At 43.2% G+C, this 12,263-nt stretch overlaps 1 protein-coding gene across 1 annotated transcript in view; it reads right to left on the reverse strand.

The window, feature by feature from the left end:
* NPR2 (natriuretic peptide receptor 2) overlaps window positions 1-12,263 on the reverse strand; it is a 187,403-nt gene that overhangs the window by 108,534 nt on the left and 66,606 nt on the right. Inside the window, exons 2-3 of the mRNA XM_075187390.1 lie at window positions 9,800-9,999; window positions 5,645-5,758 (exon numbers count right to left, since the gene is read on the reverse strand). Coding sequence (XP_075043491.1) covers window positions 5,645-5,758; window positions 9,800-9,999 — 314 coding nt within the window. The remainder of the gene's footprint in view (window positions 1-5,644; window positions 5,759-9,799; window positions 10,000-12,263) is intronic.

Here is a 12,263-nt window from a genome sequence, read left to right on the forward strand (position 1 = left end):
ATGACCATTGTATGATGTCCTCCCCCCCTGTCCCTCTATTATCACATGACCATTGTATGCTGTCTTTCCCCATCCCTCTATTATCTCATGAGTCATGACCATTGTATGCTGTCCTTCCTCTCTGTCCAACTATTATCACATGACCATTGTATGATGTCCTCCCCCCCTGTCCCTCTATTATCACATGACCATTGTATGCTGTCCTTCCTCTCTGTCCCACTATTATCACATGACCATTGTATGCTGTCCTTCCCTATCCCTCTATTATCTCATGACCATTGTATGCTGTCCTTCCTCTCTGTCCCACTATTATCACATGACCATTGTATGCTGTCCTTCCTCTCTGTCCCACTATTATCTCATGACCATTGTATGCTGTCCTTCCCCATCCCACTATTATCACATGACCATTGTATGATGTCCTCCCCCCCTGTCCCTCTATTATCACATGACCATTGTATTCTTTCCTTCCACTCTGTCCCACTATTATCACATGACCATTGTATTCTGTCCTTCCCCATCCCTCTATTATCACATGACCATTGTATTCTGTGCTTCCCCATCCCTCTAATATCTCATGAGTCATGACCATTGTATGCCGTCCTTCCTCTCTGTCCCACTATTATCACATGACCATTGTATGCTGTCCTTCCCCATCCCTCTATTATCACATGACCATTGTATGCTGTCCTTCCCCATCCCTCTATTATCACATGGCCATCGTATGCTGTCCTCCCCCCCTGTCCCTCTATTATCACATGACCATTGTATGCTGTCCTTCCCCCTTTCCAACTATTACCACATGACCATTGTATGCCGTCCTCCCCATCCCTCTATTATCACATGACCATCGTATGCTGTCCTTCCCCATCCCTCTATTATCACATGACCATTGTATGCTGTCCTTCCTCTCTGTCCCACTATTATTACATGACCATTGTATGCTGTCCTTCCCCCTGTCCCACTATTATCACATGACCATTGTATGCCGTCCTCCCCCCATCCCTCTATTATCACATGACCATTGTATGATGTACTCCCCCCCTGTCCCACTATTATCACATGACCATTGTATGATGTCCTCCCCCCCTGTCCCTCTATTATCACATGACCATTGTATGATGTCCTTCCCCATCCCACTATTATCACATGACCATTGTATGATGTCCTTCCCCATCCCACTATTATCACATGAGCATTGTATGATGTCCTTCCCTATCCCACTATTATCACATGAGCATTGTATGATATCCTCCCCCCCTGTCCCTCTATTATCACATGACCATTGTATGCTGTCCTTCCCCCTTTCCAACTATTACCACATGACCATTGTATGCCGTCCTCCCCCCATCCCTCTATTATCACATGACCATCGTATGCTGTCCTTCCCCATCCCTCTATTATCACATGACCATTGTATGCTGTCCTTCCTCTCTGTCCCACTATTATTACATGACCATTGTATGCTGTCCTTCCCCCTGTCCCACTATTATCACATGACCATTGTATGCCGTCCTCCCCCCCTGTCCCTTTATTATCACATGACCATTGTATGATGTCCTCCCCCCCCTGTCCCTCTATTATCACATGACCATTGTATGATGTCCTCCCCCCCTGTCCCACTATTATCACATGACCATTGTATGATGTCCTCCCCCCTGTCCCTCTATTATCACATGACCATTGTATGATGTCCTTCCCCATCCCTCTATTATCACATGACCATTGTATGCTGTCCTTCCTCTCTGTCCCACTGTTATTACATGACCATTGTATACTGTCCTTCCTCCTGTCCCACTATTATCACATGACCATTGTATGCCGTCCTCCCCCCCTGTCCCTCTATTATCAGATGACCATTGTATGATGTCCTCCCCCCCTGTCCCACTATTATCACATGACCATTGTATGATGTCCTCCCCCCCTGTCCCTCTATTATCACATGACCATTGTATGATGTCCTTCCCCATCCCACTATTATCACATGACCATTGTATGATGTCCTTCCCCATCCCACTATTATCACATGAGCATTGTATGATGTCCTTCCCCATCCCACTATTATCACATGAGCATTGTATGATGTCCTTCCCCATCCCACTATTATCACATGACCATTGTATGATGTCCTTCCCCATCCCACTATTATCACATGAGCATTGTATGATGTCCTTCCCCATCCCACTATTATCACATGAGCATTGTATGATGTCCTTCTTTGCTCATTTTAAAACCTTTATAAAATATAAATACAAACTCTGCCTGTATTTTTTTATGTCACTATAGAATGATTATTTTTGGATGCAGAAAGTAAACGAAAACATGAAAAATAAACAACAAGAATAGAATTCTCCAAACAGACGGCATTTATATACTTCTGCCTCACGCTACCACTATAATTATTCCATATGACTCCACTGCACAGTAAAAGCCGGTAGCCATATCTTGCACTGATGACGTGGATACAGTTATATGTATATTGGTTATATGACTCTACTATGTAGCAGTATCCCCAACTGCTCTGATTTGGGAAGACCCATTTCTCGGGGACTCCTGCCATCCCGACTTACAGACCTTGTGCCCCGATTGCTGGGAGGTATGATTTTGAGGGTAGGAGAAGGGGGTCGGGAGCATCCCAGTCCTTCAGAAGTGTCAGACATGAATCAGGGGACGTGACATGCCCAACGTGTGCCTCCATGTGACATAACCATGTCCCCTCTCTGAGGCCGATATTAATAGCTTTGTGTCTGCATTATCATAGTCATAAGGTGGCCTAGTAGGCTACAGGGACTGTAAAGAAAAGGTTGTATGTCTTAAATATGATTAAATCTCTCTAGCTAATGCTACTTTAAAGCAGAGATATATATATACATAGTTTCTGTTATAAGATGGGCATGCCAGCCTGGCTGATTTACAATTACAGCACCTATGAAGAGATTGCCCCCTGACACCAAGCACATATTACCCCAGTGTCACACAGATGAAGTTCCGCTAAGCTCCTAATAGTGATACACGGGCTCAGACTACCCCCTATAAATAAATAAGTACCAACTGCGCTCGCAAGGTGATGATAGAACAGAAAGTAAATGAAATATTAAACCAATAATGGAAAAATTAAAACATACAAACAAATGCTGAATAGCACTTAGTCATGTAATGACTTAAGGTGGCGTATCAATGTATATTGTAATAAAGGATGAGACTAATCACAATCTACATGAAGTTGATTACAATAATCCTTAGTATAGTGAGTCACATGAATGTCAAGTCTCTATAATACACTGGTGGGACTGAAGAAAAATAGCGATGGAATATACATCAATGGGAGGTTGTTCCAGATGACCTAGGTGTGTCCACATTAACCAGGATAACCTCAAAGAGAAAAGGGGGAGGGTAAGGAGGGAATATGGGGGAAGAGAGAGAAGGGGTGTGATTAGTAATAACCTATATGTCATTTGACAGATAAAACAGTAAAGTGGTAATCTATAGATCTAAGCAGTGAGGCTAAGATTTAAGATATAAATGAATTAAAACAGTTTAATAAAACAATATTGGCCACAGCAACAACGGACCATATGCAATGGCAACAAGGAACTGAACTACTGATTGCAACACTAAAACAGATGGAAAAAAAGGTCCAGGGTGTCCCCACCGAACTCACGCTAAAGGTGGTAAACTGGTGTGAGAATGTAGCTGGATGGAGGGGAGTCAGAGTCCGTTGATCTCCTTCAGAATGGAACTCCAGAGCGGGCAGGGTGGTAACAGCAAGCGGAACGTGTATGTGAGGATCCGCAGTCGCGATGCGCTCCACAGTGGAACGCAAAGTCACTTCCTGTCTACGGATGTCAAAATGGATCAAAATAGTGACCCAACGCGTTTCATCTCGGACGGAGACTTCTTCAAGGGCCTATCCCCTACAATACTCCTCTCAGAGACCAACCCACCTGCACAGAAACTGTATGTGTAGGTTCTGCAGTGCGAGGAATGGAAGGGGCGGACTAAAATACGAATGTGTTCATGTAAATGTGACGAGATTAGACTTAGTGTACTGACTCCTCCAGCTTTGCATCACTTCATTGATATATTCATTTGGACCACTGCAGGGTAGAAGATTCCCCTTTAGATTTTAAAGGTAAATTGAGGATTTGTATTTAATTACATTTATATGGAACATGCGCTTTCACATTAATTAATAACACTGTCCAGGCACTAATTGTGACAGGATGGACCGCCTATGCCACCCTGTCTGTTGTACTTTTCCACCATCCCCTTTCGTTATTCCGAATACGCCCTTCCTGCTGCAGTAGGAGGAGCCTGCTGCCACTACTGGACTCCTTTATGGCGCCCCGAACCACGTTCCTTCTGGGTAACTGATACTGCTAGTGTACTCCTGTGCTGGTACACTTGGGCTGGTACCCCTGACCGCTTACTATGGATCAGGGTGCTATGGATGGATCCCCCCCTGGCCTATCAATCTGGCAAGAGCTGCTGAGTAGCGGCAGAGAGGTGGTACTGGAGAGCTGGGTCCAAATCTCAGACAGCCGGAAATGGATTTGATTTTGGGTCTAATCTGTAGGTCACAGGATTACAGCAATATTGAAGAAGTTATCAAGCAGAGTCTTGAAGCAGAGGGATGTTTATTTTGCTCAAATGTCCTGACAAGGACAGTTCCACTGATTAAAGGTATCAGTGGTGATGGAACATCAGAATGATACATTTCATTGTACAAGGGCTCCCTTTTTATACTATTTTCAACGCAGCCTTACAGGCTATTTTTAGAATCAGGATTAACCTGTTTACCCAAACATGGATTTACATGCATTGCAAAGCTAAAAATATTTACGCTTATCTGTGATATACTTTAGTATACCTTGCTGTGATTCCCTGCGTCTTATTTTGAACATAGTGGACATCTGACAGCAAGTCTAATTATCCCTTCCTTTCCCTTAAGGGGTATTGGACACTCACATCAAAAGGTCTAATTAACAGATTAGCATGGGTCCTTTCTTCCAACAGTTGCAGAATACACATTTCCTCCAAAGAAAATAATTCCCCAAGAAAAGTTGCAAACCCTAAACAAGGTATTTCCTTACACCAAGATATACAAAAGGCTTTCAAAACAAAGGCTTATTGTATCAGATATATACAGCAGAAATAATGCATTTCCTCCAGCAAGGTTCTGGTCTCAGAAATAAAGATTTCCTATATCAAAATATACACAATATCAAAAATAAGTGCATTGGCAATTATATAAATAAGCGCCCTGCACTATTTATTTTAAATAAATTTATTCCAAAAGTTACTTATAAGTGATCCAGTCACACTAATACCTTGTGTATATGACACTTGATTACATTACAATCTTGTGTACAAAGAGGGTACACTGTCACATCTCTACACACTTGTATGCCTCATGTAGGTCCTGAGATGTCTACGACGCAACATATGCAGCTAAATATGCTTCTTGGCCCTAGGTGTGTTCTGTCTTCACCACTAGGTAAGTCCCAATATGTACAACGTTGTCATCAGTCTGCCAGAGGCCCCGGATTGTCCTGCAGACAGATGTCCTGGAGAAACTAGTGGTGACAATACCCCTACACCACACATGCTGCACTGTATGTTATACAGGTACTGGGACACTTACCAAAGAATAATTCAGGTTCACCCCAAACTCCTCTTTACATCGATGAATCAGATTCTTCTGGAACTCCAAGTATTCTGGGTTCTGAGGCTCGTGGTACGAGATGACCATCAGAGTCTGGAGGGATGAGACATAGCGAGAGCGTAAGAGACATCTATAGCAGAAAACACAGAGGTAAATGAGGCTGGGTGGCACTAAACACAAGGTAGAAACTGTCCAAACAACTTCAACTGTCCGCTATTTAGTGGACAAGGGACCCGGAGGTTATTGTGGGCAGCGTAGTGTGGTCTGTGGTCGGATTGGAGGATTTACATACCCAAGAACTGAGAGGAGAATAGTACTCCTGGAAGAGTCTATATTCTAGGTCTGAGAGTTATCTTCAAGCTGACCTTCAGTGGACTGTAGGGGTGCTGAGCTGTATTTGGAAGACTAGCTGAGATAGGAGTAGACCAGAAGGATTGGCTGTTATGCTGGGCCCTATAATGTGCTTAGAGTAATCTCAGACCCTGATTCTGCCACTTCTTGGTGACCCCATCCAAATCGTGTGACTGCCAATGCTGTGCACACAGTATAGGAGTGGTGTGAATGCGTGGACCGGTAGGGTCACTTTGCCCAGTCTTTCATGTGGCTCAGCTGAAGCCATGGATTGGGTCAGAGCCCTATCTGCCCTCACCATAATATGCCACCATCAGGCCCCACTCTACTCTCGCTACCCCTGAGTGTGCCAAGTTGATATCACGCTTTGGTCGAGAGAAGAGGCTCTTACCTAGAGTAGAAGGGTGAGAACGCAGCCACCTGAGAAGTGTGTTACCCACCATGACGGAGAGAGGCCAAACCTTCTATTACCGGTGGGAGTATGCTCTTTCCCCCACTGTATGTACAGGTTAATTAAATGTATGACTTTAACTTATTACTGAGCTTAAGGGTAATGTGCGGCCGTTTTGCAGGTTTGAGGGATGACTGATAATCATGGTAATATACTGTTATCAGCACTATATATAGATTGATATATACCGTGGACTGTGTATAATATTAGTGTGTGCACAGATGGAGATGAGAGCTTTTATCTACTGAGTAACACTAAGCGATATATTTATATATATATATATATATATATATTTGTTATATCATTTAGGTGTACGTAAAAAGCTTGAAGGAAAGGATTTAATATGTAATGCTCTATGCGATCTCCTTTTTCTTCATTGGTTCCATATACTTAAGAAATTGGAATTTCTTTTTTGGAGAGCGCTCGGCAGCATTATTATTATTTTCAAATGGCGACGTATTTTTTTTCTGATACTTTTAATTACCCTATTATACCCCTATCACATAATCCATATAGCATTGATCATAAGAATATCGATCACCCTCCAGTCCAATTGGTTTTAATATATTTAATATGTTGCTTTATAATGTAGTTTTTATGAGTGTGTAATAAAAGTTATATTTTATGTCACATCTTGTGTCTTGTTGGTCATCACGCTTGAAATAAAAATGCATTAGATCCCTTACACACATTTTTCATTGATGCCCAAGGAGTGTCTTGTGCCTCATTGGATGCCCTAGGCGTACCTTGGGCCTCATTGGATGCCCTAGACATGGCTTGTGCCTTATTGGGGCCCTATGAGTGCCTTGTGCCTCATTGGATGCCCTATGAGTGTCTTGTACTTCATTGAATGCCCTAGGAGTGTCTTCTGCCTCATTGGATGTCCTGTGAGTGCTGTGTGTCTCATTGGATGCCTTAGGAGTGCCTTGTGCCTCATTAGATGCCCTAGGAGTACCTTCTGCTTCTTTAGATGCCCTAAGAGTGCCTGGTGCCTCATTGGATGCCCTAGGATTGCTTTGTGCCTCATTGGACGCCCTAGGAGTGCCTCATGTTATTAGTGGTTCTTTTCCATTTTCCTTGTTCTGGGTACTCAATTTACTACTATGAGACCACCCAAGTATATTGTAAAGATACACTGAGGATAAAATGAACATAAATACTTAAGGTTAAACCAAAAACTACCAATGTCTAGGGCAGGGAGTTTTTCGGTACATTACGATAATAGGCAGGACAAGCCTCCAGCTTCCAGCTCAGGAAGGCAAATCGGATAAAAGTGTCTTTCAAATACAAGCTTTTTGCGGCTTAGAAATGTCCAACCCTGATATGGTAAAGTCCTACTACTGCCCTACAGACTTACACCCTAGTTCCACATATGCTACTTAGACTGATACACCCTCACACCTACCATACTGCCACCTATAATACTCCCACTGGAGGAGTTATCGGTTATACAATAGATGGTGTCCATGTGTATGAGGAGCTATCAGTTATACAATAGATGGTGTCCATGTGTATGAGGAGCTACCGGTTATACAATAGATGGTGTCCATGTGTATGAGGAGCTATCAGTTATACAATAGGTGACGTCCATGTGTATGCGGAGCTATCAGTTATTTGATGGATGATGTCCGTGTGTAGGAGAGGTTACCAGTTATATAGAGGTTACCAGTTATATGATAGACTATATAGAGAGATAAGATCTGCTCACAGCCGTAGATGGCGTGTTTTATCTGTGTTGGATATGGGGATCAGCTTGGGTGAGGTGTAGTTCTGCCTCCACGGCCAGTAAATAGTAAATGACAAAGACACAAGCACTACAACTTTATGGATGGTGTATGTGGATTGTTAATACAATAGTGGCAAATATGTACATTAGTATATATGCAATAGGTTTGGTGTTTACACTACGTGGTTTTTTGAAACTTGCAATCCAATGTCACAATCCAAAGTATTTCTGGATTTAAGAGGCAGATTATGTCTCAGTTCTTGGGCAATTTAATGGAACATTGTTCCCATTCAGTCTTTTTAAATATTCTGCTAGGTGTTCCTAATGGTGTTTTCCACTTTAAGCTTTAGGCAGTCACTGAGGAAAGGTTAATCCAGCAGAAATGCACTGGATAGATACGGACACCAATACATAGGAAAATCACAACATATGAAGAATAAGGACTTTACTTTATGCTGATATAGGTGAGGATTAGATTGTGAATTACATCTACACATAGGTGATTGATTTGGCCAACGTTGCCACAATGTCCTTGAGATCACAACCAGGAAATGCTTTTTTTGATCGTTGATTGACGTATTTACATAGTAACATAGTAACATAGTTGATGAGGTTGAAAAAAGACACCAGTCCATCAAGTTCAACCTATTTTGGATCTCCTGCGATCCTGCACTTATATTTGAAATTAATCCAGAGTAAGCAACCAATATTACAGTCCTATTTTTACCCTATATCCACTACTATCCTTTATTTTAAATTAACGGTCGTATCCCTGGATACACCTTTCCGCTAAAAATTTGTCTACCCCTTTCTTAAACATATCTATTGAATCTGCCATCACAACCTTCCCTGGCAATGAATTCCATATCTTGACTGCCCTTACTGTAAAGAACCCCTTCCTTTGCTGGGTGTGAAATTTCCTCTCCTCTAACCTTAGGGGATGACCACGTGTCCTGTGTATGGTCCTTGGGGTAAAAAGTTCCCATGAAAGCTCTCTGTATTGACCCCTAATGTATTTGTACATAGTAATCATATCTCCCCTTAGACGCCTCTTTTCTAAAGTAAACATGCCTAAACTGGCTAACCTTTCCTCATAACTTAATGACTCCATACCCTTTATCAATTTTGTCGCCCTTCTCTGAACCCTTTCTAGTTCCAAATTATCTTTTTTATAGAGTGGTGCCCAGAACTGTACTGCATATTCAAGATGAGGTCTGACCAACGATTTATACAGTGGCAAAATTACACTGTCTTCCCTGGCATCTATGCCCCTTTTTATGCATGCCAATAATATTGTTATTAAAGAAACTAATAATTGTAAATTCTGCCTTGAGACTTTAATGTGGACAATACCCTTGAGAACACCTAGCTGACTATTTACATAGACTGAATGGGAACGTTGGTGTCCATGTCTACGATGAGCTACCGGTTTTATGATGGCTAGTGACCGCGTGTATAAGGCGCTACCACGTATATGATAGATTATTTCTATGTACATGAAGGATGTTGTCCATGTGTATGACTATTCATTGTTAGATGATGGATAATATCCATGTGTATGATGGGCTATTGCTTACACTATGGATGGTGTCAATGTATTTCCCACCTTGAAGGCCTCCTTAAGATCATCTTCATGGGTTTGATTGCTCTGCCAGGGTTTGTTGGCCTCTCTGCTTCCATCTGAGCGTAAACTTTCTCCAAACACATCCAAATAGAAGAAAACATAGTCACCGTTGGTTAATTTCTCCTTGTGAGCCTGCAGCATAATAATGTGAAGCATCTCCAGTGGTCCACAGATGTAGATAACTACAGGGAAAATGGAGAGAAGATGAGATCCAGAAATATCCACGGTAAAGCACAAGAGATGAGATCTGTAAGGGATCCATATCGACAGCCAGAGTCGTTTCTCCAACTCATTTAAAGGTCTATACCCTATTGAGCAATATTCTGCTTACACTTTCTTTTCATTTGTTTGAATGCTACGTATTACTCATCTTAAACACCAACATAGTAATAGGTGACCTTAAAAAATAATGTCTATATAGACACCGTGACACAGATACTAAATATATTTTAATAGTCAATTTTGTTGGCTAATTTGGTTGTTTTTGTCAAAACTGATAGACAGTTCGGTGTGGTCTGGATTGTGCTAAAGTATCAATATCCGATACTGCTTAGGGAAAGTAGAAAGCCGGGTGTGACCCTATATGTGCAGTATGACCTTTCATAGATGCCAGACATACACGTATGACATGTATGTGCAGAATATACCAACATCTCATATCATGGAGCCATTGTTAATGGAACAAGTCCTATTGATTCATTTCATAAACAATTCAAATTACGCAGAGAAAAGTTTTGATATTTCTTATAACATTAAACCATTGAAACAGAAAATATGATTCCAGATAGACAGGAGGACAGTTGCAGCATAATGAACTCAGTCATTGTCTACATAAAGCTGACAAATGTCTAACAAATGTCTCTCACCTCCTTTGCTCTCTCTCTCTCTCCTACTAACTGCTCTTACCTAGCACACCTTTTCAACCTATCACTCTCCTCTGGTGTAGTACCCTCCTCTTTTAAACACGCTCTTATCTCTCCTATCCTCAAAAAACCCAATCTTGACCCCACCTCTCTTGCTAATTATCGCCCTATCTCTCTTCTCCCATATGCCTCCAAATTACTTGAGCGAATTGTCTGCAGCCGCCTAACCAGGCACCTCATGGACAATTCCCTCCTTGACCCTCTCCAATCTGGCTACCGCCCCCTCCATTCTACCAAAACTGCCCTGGCCAAGGTTACTAATGATCTCCTATCAGCCAAATCCAAGGGTCACTTCTCCGTTCTCATCCTCCTTGACCTCTCTGCAGCCTTTGACACCGTGGACCACCCCCTCCTGCTGCAAACTCTTCTCTCTCTCGGCCTCTCTGGTTCTGTCCATGCCTGGTTCACCTCATACCTCGCTAATTGCTCCTTCTCTGTATCCACGTCTGGTTCTTCCTCCACCCCCTCCCCTCTCCCCGTAGGAGTCCCGCAGGGCTCTGTTCTTGGCCCTCTACTCTTTTCGCTCTACACTTCCTCCCTTGGTACTCTCATCTCCTCCTTCGGTCTTCAGTATCACCTTTATGCTGACGACATTCAACTCTATATCTCCTCTTATGATCTTTCCTCCACCCTCCTCGCTCGGGTATCCGACTGCCTCTCCGCCATCTCCTCCTGGATGTCCAAGCGCTTTTTCAAAATCAATATCTCTAAAACTGAACTCATTGTCTTTCCTCCGCCCAGACTCCCATCCCACCATGACCTCTCTATTGTCGTCAATAACACCACCATCTCCTCTGTCACCCAACTTAGCTGCCTGGGTGTCACCCTCGACTCCTCTCTCTCTTTTGCCCCCCACATTCATTCCCTTGCCCAAGCCTGTCGCTTACAACTACGCAACATCGCCCGCATCCGTCCTTTTCTCTCTCAGGATGCCGCCAAAACTATCATCCATGCACTCATCATCTCCCGCCTCGATTATTGTAACCTCCTCCTCACTGGCCTCCCCCAATCCCCCCTCTCCCCCCTCTGCTCTATACTCAATGCGGCCGCAAGACTCATCTTCCTCTCACGCGGCTCCTCCTCTGCCTCCCCTCTCTGCCTTGCCTTACACTGGCTCCCCTTCCCCTACAGAATCCTTTTCAAACTCCTCACCACCACTTACAAGGCTCTCTCCAACTCTACTGCCCCTTATATCTCTAACCTCTCCATTCACACTCCTGCCCGCTCCCTGCGTTCGGCCAACGACCGCCACCTCTCCTCCACTCTTATCACCTCTTCCCACTCCAGAATCCAAGACTTTTCCCGTGCAGCCCCCTTCTCTGGAACGACCTCCCTCGTTCCATCCGTCTCTCTACTACTCTGTGCTCCTTCAAACGTGCACTCAAAACTCACCTCTTCCTCAAAGCTTACCAACCATCTACTTAACCCCCATCTCCTTCCTTTGCTCGTCCTCCCTTCTCTCCTCTTGCCTCAACTGGCTCCTCTTATGCCTGGTCTGTTTACCCTCCCTTAGGATGTAAGCT

This window comes from Mixophyes fleayi, chromosome 1, assembly GCF_038048845.1.
Source record: "Mixophyes fleayi isolate aMixFle1 chromosome 1, aMixFle1.hap1, whole genome shotgun sequence".
In the NCBI taxonomy this organism is placed as follows: domain Eukaryota; kingdom Metazoa; phylum Chordata; class Amphibia; order Anura; family Limnodynastidae; genus Mixophyes; species Mixophyes fleayi.